We start from the raw sequence: 17291 nt of genomic DNA, 5'->3' as shown, positions 1-17291 counted from the left end.
TCATAAATGTGCAGGCATATGCACTAACATGGAAGAGCCACATGTATAGCAGGTATGCATTGGACCACCACAATGGACACGCAAGGGAGACAATGGTACTAAGCAGTGGGCTCTGCGCAACACGACATTCACGATCTCCACTATAACGACTGCAGACGGGACAAACCGGATATTCCTTCGACACGTGGCCCAACAGGCTTTCTTTAACACCTCAGGTTAAAAATACCGAACTCCTTCAAATAGTAAAGAATAAATACTTAATTTATGCAACACTAAGACGCATTAGTTGGTGTAAGTAACTAAATAGATTCACGGGTATAATATTTTACCAACCTTGTATATATTATTCAGTCTTCCACAACATTTACAATGAACTACACCAATTTTGGCAAGTTTATCAACATTCACCACTTACCAGTCACATGATACCTACCAAACACAAAAGGCCTGGACTGGCTTTCCTAGTATGTAACAACATATTATCCCACCACATGTTCATAATATATCATGTTACATTAAACTGATCCAACAAAACCCACATTTAGAAAAAAACATATTACCGACTTTTTTTAATCATGAGAACCCGTTACGCGCAAATGTCTCCGCTGTAGATGTCTCAAACTCTGTTCCATGCTAACTTGCACCATATCTGCTAACATCTGTTTTGCATTCCCAGACTGTTCCTTACCTTCAATATGTGATATTATATCACACACAATGTTTTCAAGTGTATCGGGCTCGCGTTCCGATCTTCGGTACGGCGATTCCCGTAACAACCGAAGCAAAGTACGGGCTTTTGTCTGCGAGGTTACGGTTCCTTGAACCGTAAGCTCCAAAAGCCCAGGGATAACACCTTCTTTAAGTATTGGTTCCCTATATCTACACCGGTCACTTTCACACATGGTTAAAAGTGTACCCGCCGCGTGCTCACGGTTTTGGGGGGACCCACGCTCGAGAACCTCCACAACCGCAAGCACGCCGCCTTCTTCTGAAGTTAGTGACACCCTCCCTTCTTCAAAACTAATCAATAATTCAAGAACACCAGTGCATCTTTCTGAAATCTTTGAGGATTTTTTGGAGCTTTTAAGGATATTTACTAGGTAAGGAACAGGTTGTGATTGTAAGATGAGGTTAAGGTTGTTTTTGTCTGATGAAAGATTGTATAGAGCCATGACTGCATCCACCTTGGCTTGTGGGGTCCCCTGATCAAGAACCTCGACTAGAAACGGTATCGAACCGGATGCACCAATGGTTGACCTTGTGACAGGTGATGCGGATAATGTGGCTAATAACGCGGTTGCGTGTTCTTGCATATTTATGATTCCTGATTTAAAAATTGTGACAATTGGGTCCAATGCGCCAGCATCCACAATACTGATCTTGTTTCTGTACAAATTGAATCAAAAAATTATAAAAAAATGAAGAACAACTATGAAAAGTTAATCAAGTATCAGATTCTATGCCCAATTAAAAAGCATTCATTGACTTTATGCTTATCTTCTAAGTAAATATTTAATAAAATGGTTAGTTAAACTTAATCAAGCTCTCTACGAATATCAACTTTGGTACCGAATAAATAATATACTCTCTAGCAGGCATATCTTCTGCAACCTGACCCGAACCCATGGTATAATTCGAGTAGAAACTAAAATGATCCAAATTCAGAACAAACAAAACTACCAATTTCCTGAACAAAAACATTTATCTTATATTCATGCTTATCTTTCTGCATTTATTAAATACAATGGTTAGTCAATCGGGTTTTGCTGCAAATATCAACGCGTGTAAAGAATAATAATATACTCTCTCTAGAATATTATCGGTGCAACCCGACCCATTAGCAAGTTTATAAAAATGACTCGTTTTAACCCATGAAATCACATAACGAACAAATCAGCCAATTTCTTGAAAAAAATAACATCAGACTTGTAATTTTTTTTTAAAAAAAATAATACTTCCCAAAATTTTTTACAAAATGAACATAATTTATAAACGCAATTTACGGTTTTAATTCGGTTGGATTCAATCATACATTAAAAGGATCATTTACAATTCAAGATTTCTTCAACAATACATTAATGAACTCTAAGCAAAGCAGACACCAGAAAGTGACATACAACAGTCTCTTTAAAGCAGTTAACTTCAAACTGAATTAATCAACCAGAAAGCAAGATCCATATTGGTGACTGGTGATCAAGACACATAAACAGTAACCGTAGTAATACCATTACCAGCTTTCTTTTTGAAATTACGTCAAATTCATGATTTGATTAACAAACTAAGTATTAACCATATTATCTTCAGATACTTCTTTAACATGATCTGTTAACTTTTCTCAACCAACCAATTAAAATCATGATTGATTAAAAAGTAGAACCACAAACAGAATACTTTTAACATTATTGCACTCTCATTTTTCTTTGAATTGATGAATTTGAGAAAAATATGCACACATAAGCATAGAAAATGACACACCAATAATTTAATTTAAACTTCGGTTTTCATCCCTATGGTTAACAGAAATATTTGTCAGAGTTAGTCAGCTAAATTTTTTTTTTTGAACGGCCAACAAAAACCATTCATTCAAAACCGAACAAGTAGCGAAAAAAATAAAACTGAAACGGCAAAAAATAAACTTTTGGATTAAAGTTTATTAGGGAAACTAGTAATTTAAAAAAATATATATAAAAACCACAACATGCCTGCCAAAAAATTGCAAACCAAAAAATGTATTTGGCAGAAAAAAATAACTTTTTGGACTAAAGTGGCAATTGTAGCCCAAACTGAACTTTGACTCAAATAATAATATTAACTTATGTTTCATCTTACCAACCCGGTGTCAAAGGCAAAGCCTTTAACTCTTTAAGTCTCATATATAACACAAATTTGTCGTAAAAAAAAAACAAAACGTACGTTTCGTCTTGGACGGCGAGATTAAGCAGCGCGAGAAGAGCTGCAGCTTTCGCTTCAACAGACGGATCCCGTAGCATGGAAACAAGGGGAGGTATGGCGTCAGAGAATTGTCTACGGAAGCGTTGTGATGTTTTGGTAAGTTTTCGGATTTCCTTAGCTGCTTGAATTTTTGAAAACGTATCATGGTTGTGTTGTTGGATGATATGAAGTGTACGGTCGATGGTGGAGGTTGTCGGAGTATGATCACCGGTGATGGTGGTGGTGGTGTTTGAATCCATGGGGAGTTGGCACTGGATGAAATTAAGTGAAGGGGGTTTAAAAGAGATTGGCGTTAAGCAACAGTTATTATTATCAACGGCTTTTTCTTTTTATAGAATATATATATTTGTTTATTATAACTTTAAAATTTATAATATGAAAAAACAGACACCATATATTAAACTTTATAAGCTTCTATACTTGTGGTAATCATATTTTGGGGTGTTTGGGATTTGCTTATTTAATATCCTTATGATTTATAAGTTGCTAGAAGGGTGTGATAATTGTGATGTGACAGGTGTTTGAATACAGACTCTAGTAATCACGTAATAATTATGGGTGTTTATGGTTTGGTTTGAAACTTTACAACCGTTTAAATATGTTAATTGGTTAGGTTTCATGGTTAGTTTTTTTCTTTAACTTTCGGTTTCAATTTTCAACGGTTTAGTTTCTATTTTGGACGACAAATAATCATTACTAGCAGCTTGGCTCGCATGTTTGACTTAAAAACCGTCACAAACGGCCCTAAACACTCATTTTTAAATTACTTAATCATAAGCGTCTTAATTTGCCCTCTCCTATATTATATATAATAATATAGATAAGTTATAAAGAATTTGAAAAAATTAAAGGTTGTGAGTAAATAACCCATAAATTATAACTTTGTAACTTATAACTTATGAGAAGCTTAAATAAGGAATTCTAAACAGTCTTATATAAATTTATTTCTAGCTTAGTAAAACCTTTTGTACTTTTTGTACTGTTAACTCAACCTTTGAAATATTATATCAACTTCATGATTATTTATGAAAAAGAAAAGGGCGTGGTGAAAGAGTAAAAGTTCTCGTCTTTTGGTTTTATGAATAGAATAATGTGTAAGAGTTCTTCTTCCAATTTTTCAGAATTTCTCGTACTAGTTTTAAGCAACAATAGTATTTGTGTGTCTTGTCTTAGTGTGTGAAAAAAAAAATACAAATATCATTTTATTTATGTTACAACTTCTCATTACAATATTTTTTGCTAGTTGGCATGATCGATCTTAGACTAACATAATAGTAAGTGGTTAGCAGTCTATCTGGGGTCAAATGTTACTACGATAAAAAAACAAGGAATGATTGGCAATAACACCCACTTACACGGGACCGAAAGTTTGAGTTCGACGTTTATGTCAACACAATGTTTACCAAACATATTGGCTCTTTAAATAGATATCACTTTTAGGCTTGGTCATCTATTTTTGTGGGAAAAAAAATCCCCAATTTTTTTCATTAATTTAAGCTCAATATAAAATTTACTAATTTGATTACCGCTACCTCATTGAACACATGACTATACATGTTTAATCATCTAATATTATTTCAATATATTTAAAAGGTTTCTTTGTTAAATTTGTTAGAATGAAATATATGAGAGTTGTAGCTATATATAGACAAAAACAGAGTTACAATCATGTATGTATTATTAAAATAACAATAAACCTTTTATTAGTTGTTTGGTGATGTTTATGTAACTTAATCTCAACAGTCTTTGTCAATGAAAGCAAAGCAGTACACAAATGTATTGTTGGCTTGTTGCCCACCAACGCTTTACAAATGTTCCTTTAACCAATCAATACATATAAAAATCAGATTATATCCGTTGGATATAACTACTTTAAAATTAACATACCAAACAAAAACTTGTAATTATGGGAAATGGGAAATGATGGGAAAAGTTAATGTTCAAACTAAAAAAACGTACTAACTACACTAATCAAATAGTGTAATTATGTAAATAATTAACTACAATATATATATATAATTACACTTCTTAATACGTACAGTTCACATACTTATTTTATTTGTATTTGATCCAAGCAAAGGGGAGAATTATATAGATATCTTATTTATTACATTTTAGCAATTAAAATTGATTATGTATTGAATATAAATGTATTACTACTATAAATCATTTTCTAATAATCATACATGTACTCCATTCCAAATAATTTTTTACAGTAAGCAATGGATTCGAGCATAAAGTTTTGAGTAATAACATAATGAAGATTAAGATTCTTAACTGAAAGTGACCCGTTATTAAGTTATGTGTTTTCCTAATCTTTGTTCTTTAAGATAAACAAACAGATTAAATAATTTTTTATTCCACTACTGATTTGAAAATCAAGGCACTAAAGTCTTGTTTTCAAATTGTGTTATGAAAACTTGCATGAAGACAGATGAACAATCATTTAAAATATACATTTTGAACATACAAACAATTCAAAACATCATGATGGTTTATACGTTTTTCTTCTTGATTTTCTTAATGTTTCAGTCCAATTAAGTTTGGCAAAATCCACTCAAAAAATACTATTGACAACTTAGGCAGAAACGCTCACAGTTTTTCTTCTTCTTATCTTACAAGTGTCATATTTGTCTCAATAATGATGTAATATGAGTGTGAGAAAGTATTTTTAAACCAAATTTCACTTCTAAACGATAAAGCGATACAATTATATACATGTTCGGCTATTTTAGTGTTATCGTTTTATTAGTTGATTTAATATAATTTACTTTGTATCCATACACACGAACGATTTAAATTATAAAACACTAGACTACTATAGTGCTAAATACGAAACTTTTTAAGAATAAAGAATAAAATGTTGGTTATACCTTATAATAAAACAAAACTAGGTAAAATGCAAAGCTGCCAAGAAAGAAAATAAAGTATAGTGTTTTTCTATTGTTTGCCTTTTACCCAACCACCCTTAAATATACCATGTATAGTCCAATACGGAGCATATTGACTCCATTAATTTTGCCTTATTATGTTTTTTATTTTAATTTTTTATACTACCGGTGCGATGGTGGCCCTCAGTTTGGGTTATCCTCCATGATTGCATGCAAGGTCCATACCATTTGTCCTTGACCGTCGGACCACAATAACACACCCATGATCTCGTCCTCTCTTTTTGGCCCATTCCTCAAACTCTTTACGGGACTCAAAAATCTAAAACCAGTTACAAATAAATATAATAAATAATAATCTTAAATATATATAAACGAAAACTCCCTAAATACTCTCAAGCCATCAGATTGCTTTATTCTTAAATGAATGTTTCTCATGCATTCGACCCGAATTAATGGGTATGGGTCTCACCAAATCCATATAGCCCTTAAACGGGTTATAACATCTCATTATATTTAAAATTAATCTCATCAAATATTTGATATGAAAAATCATATAAAACAGGGAACTAAAAACCAATATCCATTTAAAAAAAATATTTATAATTAAGAAACAATTTTATGATGAAAAAAAAATAAGTTGGTCATGGGTCTCACTAAACCCATATAACTTTTAAACCGGGTATAACATCTTATTTATTTGTGAAACCCTTTTATCATCAATATATTATTAACTTTCTTACAATAAATAAAAATAAAATTAAAAAATATATATAAGTATTATAAAAGAATAATGTAAAACAACATACGAGGATGAAAATATATTACAATACATGTTGCGCGCAAATAAAAAAAGGAAAATGAAAGAAAAACTATAGAACAAAGAATCTTAATCTTAAATATATATATAAACGAAATCCTTAAAAGCTCTATGGTTGCTTCTTACATTCTCTTAAGCCACCAGATTGTTTTATTTGTAAATAAAAGTTTCTCATGCATTTGACCCCAATTCACGGGTATGGGTCTCGCTAAACCCAGATAACATTAAACTCGTTATAACATCTCATTATATTAAAAAATAATCTCACCTTGATATGAAATCTTATAAAATAGGGATAAACTGAAAATTAGTATCCAATTTTTCTTAGAAAAAGATATTATTTATATTAACAATTTTATAGTAAAAAAAATAAGCGGGTCATGGGTCTTACCAAACTCATAACTTTTAAACGGGTTATAACATCTCATTTATTTGTACTCTAAGTATATTATTAACTTTATTAAAATAAAAAAAAAATAAAATCCAAAAAATATAAATAATAGACACGAAAATCATACACAACCTCCGTAATACGGGGATAAAAACTAGTAATAAATATAATAATTAAATAATGATAATAATAAAATTAAATTAATAATCCTAACAATAATACTACAATAATAAATCTAATATTTATATTAATAAATATAATAATTAAATAATAATAATAATAAATATAATATTTAAATAATCATAATAAATATTATAACAAAAAATAATGGTGTCTTACATTATTTGTTTTATACGAAACCATCGGCTCGCGTATATTGGCTAACTGTAAAATTGTTCAGGTTGACTCTCGTAAGCGAAGTACTCCTGAAAAACGTGATGGTAACATGTATTAGTTAAAAATCAAATAACGACTTTATATTTAACATATATTACCTGGTTTAAATTTGGTAACCCGAGCGTGCTAGGCTGATCGTAAGACTATTCAGCCCGCCTATCGTAACGGTGATACTCCTAACAAACGTAATGGCAACATATTTTAACTATAAACAAACTAACAAATTTATATTATATCAATATACAACGAAACCTGGTTCAAATCAGGTAATCCCGACGCGTTAGGCTGATCGTTAGGCGCGTATCCCGACTCCTCCTCGTTGTCAAGAAACATATTGTCGAACCACCACATTTTATTTTTTTGGTTTCGATTCTCGAAAGGGGATAGTGAATTGTGTGTGCATGACACACACAGATATATATATATATATATATATATATATATATATATATATAATAAAGAGAAGAAAGGGGGAGTCGGATGACTCAATTATTCAAACTGAACCTATATGCTCTGTATTGTGCTATACGCGGCATATAGGGTACAATATGACAACCTATGACTGTCAAAGTAGTCCTAGGTTGTCAGTCGTACCCTTACACCGCGTATTGTACAATACGCGGCGTATATCCCTTAGTATGGGGCGTATTATACAATACGTCGCATATAAGGTACATCATATAGGACAAACACCTCTTAATATGAGACGTCTTGCACTATACGCCCCCATATTAAGGGGCGTATGGGGGTGTCCAACATAACCCCTATATTTGATAAAAGGTATAAAGAACCATTGAAATTACGCTTCTTTGTTTTCTAGGTGGGTGGGTCATGGATGAAGTGTCGTTTGGTTTGGTCCCACCATAGATTCAAAACATGAGGAGGAGGATGGGAGTGATCAGAATGAGGAAACGGATGATTCGGGTTCGGTTCGTGTGAAGAAATCGAGGAAGGGGGTGAATGGGAGGATGTTGGGGTTGGTGGGAGCTCAAATGTTGGAGCTGAGAGATGTTATGATGAGGAGAGAGGAGAAGCGGAAGGAGAGGGAGTGGAAATGAGAAGAGAAGAAGGCCGAGAGTGATTCTCGGAACGAGTTGGAGTTTGAAGAGAGGCGGATGGTGATGGCGAAACGGGAGGCTGAGAGCAGGATGAGGTTGGAAATGGAGTTTGATGAGGAGAGGAGGCGAAGGATGGCGGTGGAGGAGAGGTGGGAGGAGGAGGAGATGAAGTGGCGGGAGAAGATGGTGCGGATGCAGATTGAGCATCAGTAACAGATGATGCAGCTGCATGCAAACGCGTGTCAGAACCAGATGCAGATTCTTGGAGTTATGGCACGGGTTTTTGTCAGTTTTTTGGGTCAACGAGTGATGGGTTGGGTGCTTTGGTTCTGCAGGTTTTGCAGCATCCGGTTCCAGGTGGATTGGATGATCATGATAAGCCAGATGCTAATTCACCTTCGGAGTTCTTGCAAGTGTAATTTTGTTAAAGCTCAGATTACATATATGATGTATTACAAATGTCTGTTATCACTTATCAGTTTATTGATTAGTGTGAAATAACTGGATTGTTTTAAATGTTTATAATGCAATTTTATGATACATAGTTCTATAATAGTTCATAGTTCAGTCTTTCGATTATAAAATGCCAGAAAACCTCAAAATACAAAACATTTATTCTGCGCCAAATATATGAAGTTACATGTACATGCTACAATGTATATATCTAAGAAATAAATATATCACAATGATTTGATACGAATTCAGTGTTCATATGCTATCTCTAGCTTCCAATGATTTAATAATCTTTCTGTGCCACATGGCGGTTTCAGGATCGAACCTGAGCTCCCATGTAGGCCAGTAGTGCAGGTCCTGTTTCAGTGTCAGGACCCGTGGCTTCCCATTCAAGTGCACTGTCCGTACACGAACAAATTCTTCGTCTTCAATTTCCTGTATGCAGTAGCATGCATTGTTTTAAGTTTAATAAACGAAAGTGTAATTTATTGAAAAACACAAACAAAGAATAAATGAACATTTGTACCTTTGTGACATTAACAAAAGCATCCAAATCAGGAGTTGGTTTTCCATTAACTTCCACAATCCATTGTTGAGCATATAAACCGTATCTATGCACCGGGCTCCCAGAGGAACACCTGCAACAGTGTAAATTATATTCTTTAGCCTTTACACACATCAAGTAGACACCGATGCTGACTGGACAAAAACAGGTCAAATCCGTACCTTGTGACATATACACCATGGCCCTCTTGCGGAAGAAACCCGAGAGCACGTACTTCCGGATGAGGATCTTGTACTAAACATCCACACCAGTTAATTACACGTGTTGTGCCGTTTCCATCTCTTATATCTGTTCCCACTTGAACATCCATTTCTCGCCCCTGAAGAGCAAACCATAAAACAAGATTCATTAATATTTCTCACATTAAACGAAGATTCATTAATATGATTAACCTGTCGAAAGACGGTGAATTCAAGTTTTGCAACCATGTCATCATACATATCCAAGGCATGGCATGCATCTTCAATATCATTAAAACATGTAACCGGCTTCTTATTAATTGCAAGAACCATATCACCTTGTTCTAATAGATTCTCAGCTTTAGATCCTGCTAAACAACCTTTAACTCGTAGGACCTGACGTCTAACAGGATCTTTCTTTACAAGAGCCTGCAAAACAACAATTTATAAAAATATCAATTCCTGCATATATTACACATAAAGAAAGTGAGAAACATATTGCATACCTGGATCCAGTTGTTGCTGAGCCCAAAACTTCTCGCTTTGGAGAGTAAAGTACGAGTAAACTCGACCTCTAAAACCCTAACTAGAGGCATTGGTCTTTTAACACCATTTATTAGAAGTGACGGTCCTTTCACACCTAATATTATTTTGTCAAGAACTTGACTGATTGAATGTATATGAATGCCTCTTGCAAAATGATCTTCAGATGAATTCGCACCATATTTGATCTGCAACCAAGATTTCATCATCAGAATCTTAGTCAACCGTACGGTTGACTAATAAAGAACTAAGAGAACCAACCTTCCTTTTCTTTTTTGATCGATGATTAGTACAAACCTGAGTTGAAAAACTTCCCCATATAGCTTTAACTCTTCCATTCTCATCAGTTAGTACTCCTGAAAAACTGCTACCAAAATCTACAAAAAAGCAACCAACATCATTAACTAATTGATGTATCTAAATATGTTTTAAAATTCATTAAAAAATGGATAATGGTATTTACCAGTATCAAGCTCTATAACTTCCATGTTGGTTGCTCTATAACGCGGTGAATCAGCTGAACTTATCTTTAGAGGTGCATACGGATTGGTTACAACAGATTTTCTAGATGTTGCTTGTAAACTCTTATTTAATCCCACAAGATACACATCCTCTCCACGCCTCAATGCAGGTTCTATCACAAAATGAAATAAAAATGAGAAAACATCTCAACCATTGATCTGGTACAAGTTTTTCTACCTGGAAGAAGTTGGGCAGCTCGGACTACTGAACTACCAGCGGGTCCAAGGGCAGAAGGGTCATATGCAATAATTGCATAGTTATGAACAGGATGGAGAAAGACCACCTGAAAAATCAAAACTTGTGACAAAAATAAACGGCCGGCTTCTTAATTTTTTTAATATCTGTTTCATACCTCCCCAGGAATTTCGATTGGAAAGGCGGCAAAAGAAAGCATGACGTCAGATGCTGATACGGCAACAGTATTCTTGTCAACTGCAACTAACCCCATTTCTTCTGAATGATAGATAATGACACCAGTTCCAAAAAAATGCTGTGCATAAACACCATCAACCATACATGATGATGGTACATGAACCTGACACGTCATACACCAGTAAATATAAATATTCCAAAAGTTGTACACAAATCCCATCAAATAGTAATAATAAATGAACGATGATTTGATTTTGAAGATGTTACCGAAAACATGACCAGAGTAGGCTCTATCACACGCTCAGCAACAGAAGCATTACCAGAGCCTGCTGATGTGTCTTGATCTTCCATATCCGCAGATGAATCTTTATCGGTGGATTCCTCTTGAACATGTGCGGAGCTACTAGTGTCCATGCTGGCAACACCATTAGGTACTTGGGAATTTGAGGGCAAAGCCGTCTTTCTTATCCAAATACCAGAAGTGTCGTTGCGTGTATATATGCTAGGTGAAGCATACCACTCTTGGCGGTTAACTGTAACAAGAACAGACTGCGAACAAAAGAAAGTCAATATTATCCACCAAAACATCCAAAAAATATACTTTAGCAATATTATTATTAAAATACCTTCCTCCTGTGTCGATCTTTGTAGTTTATGTATTCTAATGGAACCCGAGCTCCTTTAGAGAGATTGGATAGAACATTAATGAAGTCTTCAACATTTGAAATGTCTTCATTGGCTAATCTTTTGATAATGGCATGCCGTGGGACCCCGGCTCGATAAAGCATGTAACTGCAAATGAAAAAAAGATACAAAAACAAATGGTTGAACATTTCATTTTCAGAAGTAGACCAAAGAGAAACCATGTTAACTGCACACATATTTACCCGGGTTCTGCTACATATACAAGACCACATTTAAAACGAAAATTCCTAGCTTGTTGATATGAGAGCGGGTGTATAATCCCCCCACTAACTTCCAAAAAGTAGTTTGGAGTTATGGAGTGTAAATCCTCAACCTGAAACAAAACACAATATTGAATTTTCCAACACTAAATTTTTGTAAAGCACAAAACATGGATGTAAGAGACCGGTCAACCATCACTCACCACTAACTGAACGGTCAAAGATGTGCCACCCCTTTCAAACTCTAGCTCAACATTTTGGCCCACACTGTCATCAAGTAAAGTCTCCATCTTCAGAAACTGAGTAATCACCTGCGTAAACTCTAGTTCATTTAAGCATAGTTTTACAAATGATAGTTTAAGAAACTATATTCATATAGCACATACCTCCCCATTCATGCGAACAAGAACATCACCCGGTTCCAAATGTTTACAAGCTGGGCCACCTGGCACCTACAGCATACCCGTGACGATGTCAGACATATTTGCTCAGCTGAATCTGTAGATAGCAATTTCACAACAGAATCTGAAAAACTTACCACAGAGTCAACTACAAGCATCCCGGTTTCAGTTAGTGGAGATGCATGGCGAACCAACTAACCCAAAAACAAATCAAATACCAGAACATTCAAAATTGTTTTACAAATCAACAAATAAAGTTGAATAAAAACTAACAGACCTGCTCTGTTTCACTTTGTAAACCGAGCCTGCGTGTTTCATCAAATCCTTTGTGGACAAAGGTTGCCTAACAGAAACAAGAGACTGATAATAATTATAATAACAACATTAAGTTTAATAATGAAATTAACTTTCAGCTAATGTAACCAACAAACCTGGAATGTACCGCGAGGTACTGTAACAGCCTGCCACTTATCTTGACTAGAATCTCTTCCTTCTTGCAAGAAATTTAATGCCCTAACAACCTGCAAATGCAAACTTCAGAGTTTATGCATGATTCCTTAGAAAACATAACATTTCTTGTTCCAACATATAATATTGTACTTACTCGTTCTAAAGGAAAGTAAAATGCCGAGGCACTAGAAGAGTTGCTGCCAGCGTTTAATGCAACCGCACGTCCTTTCCAATCAACGACTGGGGACCCACTCGAACCGCCTTTAGTACCTGAAGCTGCCTGTTGTGGGAAATCAAAATAATATAAGAAATACAAGCTACTTGGTCAAAGTCTAGAATAACCCAAAAATAGTAGCATTAGTAGTTGGAAGTTCACCTGTATGTAGAATGTATTGAAATCATTGTAGCCATCTCTGCAGCAAGAAAATATCTCATTGTTAACAAGTGATGCATAGCGGTGATCTTTTATTCATCTTTTTCACTATTATTACATATGATATAATTCAAAGAACACATATGAAAGCAGAACAAATCAGGCATATAGGTGTAGTAAATCAACCAAATATAATGTAAGCTGCAAGGATTTTAATCATCTTTGGCACGAAGTTAATCCAAGAGCTAGCATACTCATACTTGGACCAATTCAAAATGTGCTAGAAAAGGTTCGAAATGGCATAACTTTTGCTCCTTTAGAGTTACGGGACCCATTACTAATGGATGAAAAATCTCAATGGGCCCCGGATTTCAATCTCTTAACAAGTTTCCCCAGTTTTAGCAAACTAGAATAACTTACTTTACATTGTAAATACGCATAAATCTTTAGTTATTTCCAGTTTTAAGATTCAATATTATATCAATTTTCTTATCAAGAGCATTCTTGTTACAACTTTATCAAACCAAGAATATAAACAAAGAAAACACTGTGAAGCAGCATACTTCCTATAATGCGGTGCATCTCTGTCTAGACGCGCAAGAGTACCCGCCAAAATAGAGATCTTCTCTCCACTATCATTCCCAACAACTCTAATTTCCAGTCCAACAGAAGCCGCTTCAGGAGCCAAAGGTATCTCCTCATAGCTCAGAAACTTCACCGCGGCAGGATCATACCGAAAGAATCCAAAATCATGAACCTAAAAAATTGCACAATCAGTCAATCACAATATTATAATTTATATATCACCACAAACTGTCACACACTCACACACATCAATTATCTTATCAAGTATTAACAAACCAACTCACAGGGTCTCGGTATATCGGATACACCGGAATCTCTTCCCGGTTCACAAACATAGCTTCAGCTGTCACCGGACCTACAAAACACACACACTCAAATTAAAAGTCAACTCAATTACTATAAAAGTCAACTTATATTATCACAGTTAAAAAGTAATGTTTACATCGAAACGGAAACATAATTACCTGGTTTAACGACGTGGCGATTAGTTAAAATAATTCCACGACGCTTATCAACAACGAACCCCGTGGCGTGGCTTGCAGCAGCGGACTCGGTATCAAAGGCTCTACACGCCGTCGTACGGAGCACAACCACCGCCGGAACGACCTTGTGCAGCGCTTTACGCCAATCCTCAGCCGTCGCGTGGTTGTCTCCTGACGGAGGATCGATTTCCATGGACAGATCATCATCGGGAGGATTAATAACATCCAATGACTCCGATTGTGATGCTTCCAGTGAGTCGTCCATATCCGGTGACTGTGTATGGTGGTGAAATGAAACTCCGGTGACGGTTACGGTGGTGATTACAGAGGTTTTTGAGAGATCGAAGGTGAAGAGTAAAATAGTTATAAACAGTTACAAATGGCTGTTGGAGTCAAACTATTGGTCAACTGTTAAAGTTATTGACAATTAGGTGTGAGCTTTTTATGTGAAGTTGGTGTAACCGATCCTTTTACCAGTAGTATATTTCAAAATTCTACTTTCCTTTTCTACTTTAGAATCATGCGAAATAGATGTATCATGTTGAGTCGAAACATCTGCCTAAATTTGATCGGTATTAATTAGGTTTGTTATGGATAAAATAAAATAATAAAAATTTCAAAAATGTAAAAACCAAATAAAAGAAACCAGAAACTGAAAAATAGCTTGCGGCACCTGTCATGCCTGTCAATATTATATATACTATACTATAATATAAAAAAGACAATATTATATATACTATACTATAATATAAAAAAGATTTTTTCACGAACTGTATATTAAATATGGAGCGGAATCATTGCTTGATCTGGTAGTAAATGTGTATGACTTTTAATCAAAACTTTTTAAATGTTGTGGGTTCAATATTAGTTGTTCAGAAAATAAATATGAAAAGATACAAATTATAGTTACAAAATACACATGTATCTTAGGATTATGTAATACTTTTCTATTAAAAAGCCATACAATATTTGATACTTTTATATTAACAACCATACAATATAAATACAACATGTTTGCTAATAGACTAGAAGATACATATGAAAAAGACAAATTATAATTACAAAACATATATAACAAATGTTCGCTTGGTACCATTTTTCTTAACCGTGTTAACTTAATGGCAGTGATATCCTTTCCAAAGTGTTATAACACTTGTCAAACTCTCCTTAACCAAAGTTCGAATCTTTCTCTGTGATGCTTGCCCATATTTATAGAATTTACACTTAGTAGGAATTGTACGGGAACCTCCTCAAAAGGAAATCTATTAGCGAAAAACCCCTAGTCACATGAGTTAATTCATGATACCAAATTGGATAAAAAGGTAGTGTTTTTATTGATTTATTTATGAAACCGGTGCTAGATAATATCATATAAATTAGTTGATTTAATATAATTTACTTCGTATATTATAAAACACTACTAGAGTGCTAAATATGAGACTTTTTAAGAAGAAAGAATAAAATGTTAAGTTGAAAATTCGACAGCAGTCCGGTTATTAAAACAAAATTAGGTAAAAGCAAAACTGCCAAGAAATGTGTGCCTTTTAGTATTTGATAAAAGATATAAAGATCTTTAATTGAAATTACATGAAAGTTTGTTTGCTTCTTTGTTTTCTAGGTGGGTGGGTCATGGATGGAGTGTGGTTTGGTTTGGTCCCACCATTGATTCAAAATATGGTCCGAGTAGTTTGAATACGGATGAATAAACAAAATCCCAATTGGCCTACATAGCCGACAAAGAATATTATTTTATTCAACTAGCATAATTCGTTGGATATATATATATATATATATATATGAATTTGGTAACGACTGTCCTACGTGTTCGTTATTACTTTATATACGTATGAACATATATTATATTATGGACGACCACTAAGACGAGAATAGATGATTATTGCATTCATTCCGTTAACAAGATCGTTTTACAAACATATTGAATTTTGTTGTAGCAACCTTTAATTATTGTTTATGGTATTATATTATAATGAAGTGTTACAAAGTTTATAAGAAAGCAAATACTCACACAATCTTTGTTTTGAAAAGCATTTTAATACTACTTATGAAATGAATATATAATTTATCACAAATGAAAAAATAAATTTTAAATAAACAAAAATAGTCCCTCTTTGATTTTAAAGTATGTTATATGAATCAGAATGTTTACGTAGCTACCATTAAGTTTTGCAATACGAGGGGCAGAAGTGAAATTTGGCAAACATCATTGGCTAACCGGAAATAAAAAAAACATTGTCAGAAGTGAGATTTGAACCCACGCCCTCATGAAAAGACCAGAACTTGAGTCTGGCGCCTTAGACCACTCGGCCATCCTGACTTGATATCTAATGATTCTCAATTAATTATTGATACCAATTTTAAAAATTAACTTTTTTATTCTAAATAATTGCTCCAACTTCCAACGATAATATACAAATAAATTGCTAGGTAATTATAGATGACTTGATATTGTGCTTTTATTAGCTTCGTTTTACAGCCTGCTAATTGCCATCACCATGTATGCCTCTTGGTTTTTATTGATTAAAGTATCTTGTTATTTAAAAGACAAGTATTCTATGAACAAAGAGGATTCTGTATAACGATTTTATTTGCTTTCCTAGTTTCATCTGAGTTGTGTTTATTTTAAAAGGGAAATTTTTGAGTGTAATAAAAGTGATGAATTGAGATTCAACATGTTTGAAGCCCGCGTTACCATCACTAACAGAGATTTAAGATAAATAAGTTGGAACCCGCTTTACCGATTCTAATACTAATAAAGAGTTAAGAACATTGATGCATTTGTGTTAATCACTTGATTCATCACAAGTATATGTTACGGTTTATTCGAGACAACCGTCAATCTCCCAAGAACACAAGAGAATAAGAGAAAATAACCCAAGATAATAATTCTTTTTTATTCTTTTACTTAAACGAGATTACAATATATAGGAAAACAAAG

General features: G+C 34.0%; 2 protein-coding genes and 1 non-coding gene across 4 annotated transcripts; all 3 read right to left on the bottom strand.

Moving 5' to 3' along the window:
* Nucleotides 1–323: 323 nt before the first annotated feature.
* On the bottom strand, nucleotides 324–3174 carry LOC143566398 (U-box domain-containing protein 45-like). The gene is made up of 2 exons (XM_077053122.1): nucleotides 2914–3174; nucleotides 324–1386 (listed from the first exon to the last, which is right to left on the bottom strand). The coding sequence occupies exons 1-2, from the start codon at nucleotides 2988–2990 to the stop codon at nucleotides 570–572; spliced, it is 894 nt and encodes a 297-aa protein (XP_076909237.1). The 5' UTR covers nucleotides 2991–3174; the 3' UTR covers nucleotides 324–569.
* A 5951-nt stretch (nucleotides 3175–9125) lies between these two features.
* On the bottom strand, nucleotides 9126–14689 carry LOC143566401 (protease Do-like 7). Of its 2 annotated transcripts, none has more exons than XM_077053125.1 (22): nucleotides 14318–14689; nucleotides 14138–14208; nucleotides 13832–14025; nucleotides 13272–13308; nucleotides 13050–13175; nucleotides 12877–12966; nucleotides 12723–12788; nucleotides 12583–12639; nucleotides 12431–12496; nucleotides 12248–12355; nucleotides 12027–12157; nucleotides 11766–11931; nucleotides 11407–11688; nucleotides 11120–11302; nucleotides 10945–11050; nucleotides 10709–10879; nucleotides 10507–10622; nucleotides 10209–10433; nucleotides 9916–10131; nucleotides 9685–9842; nucleotides 9485–9596; nucleotides 9126–9393 (listed from the first exon to the last, which is right to left on the bottom strand). In XM_077053125.1, the coding sequence occupies exons 1-22, from the start codon at nucleotides 14598–14600 to the stop codon at nucleotides 9214–9216; spliced, it is 3144 nt and encodes a 1047-aa protein (XP_076909240.1). In that variant the 5' UTR covers nucleotides 14601–14689; the 3' UTR covers nucleotides 9126–9213. The 2 variants fall into 2 exon arrangements, with proteins under 2 accessions (XP_076909240.1, XP_076909241.1); XM_077053126.1 differs by having other exon boundaries at nucleotides 10543–10622.
* Nucleotides 14690–16586: 1897 nt separating this feature from the next.
* Nucleotides 16587–16670, bottom strand: TRNAL-CAA (transfer RNA leucine (anticodon CAA)). Its single transcript has one exon. It is a non-coding gene; the product is annotated as a tRNA-Leu (tRNA).
* Nucleotides 16671–17291: the final 621 nt, after the last annotated feature.

This window comes from Bidens hawaiensis, unplaced genomic scaffold (genome assembly GCF_021521415.1).
Source record: "Bidens hawaiensis isolate Kalapana, Puna unplaced genomic scaffold, B.hawaiensis_p1.1 tig00022884_1, whole genome shotgun sequence".
In the NCBI taxonomy this organism is placed as follows: Eukaryota; Viridiplantae; Streptophyta; class Magnoliopsida; order Asterales; family Asteraceae; genus Bidens; species Bidens hawaiensis.
Note: the sequence above shows the minus strand (reverse complement) of the source record. Positions and strands in the feature narration are given on the sequence as shown.

Coding starts and splice junctions, on each gene's coding strand:
- LOC143566398 (XM_077053122.1), bottom strand. CDS start 2,990: ATGCTACGGGATCCGTCTGTTGAAGCGAAAGCTGCAGCTCTTCTCGCG. Junction 1,387..2,913: donor CTCGCCGTCCAAGACGAAAC/GTACGTTTTGTT, acceptor CAATTTGTACAG/AAACAAGATCAGTATTGTGG.
- LOC143566401 (XM_077053125.1), bottom strand. CDS start 14,600: ATGGACGACTCACTGGAAGCATCACAATCGGAGTCATTGGATGTTATT. Junction 12,640..12,722: donor TACAAAGTGAAACAGAGCAG/GTCTGTTAGTTT, acceptor TTTTTGGGTTAG/TTGGTTCGCCATGCATCTCC. Junction 10,434..10,506: donor GATCAAAAAAGAAAAGGAAG/GTTGGTTCTCTT, acceptor TCTTGGTTGCAG/ATCAAATATGGTGCGAATTC.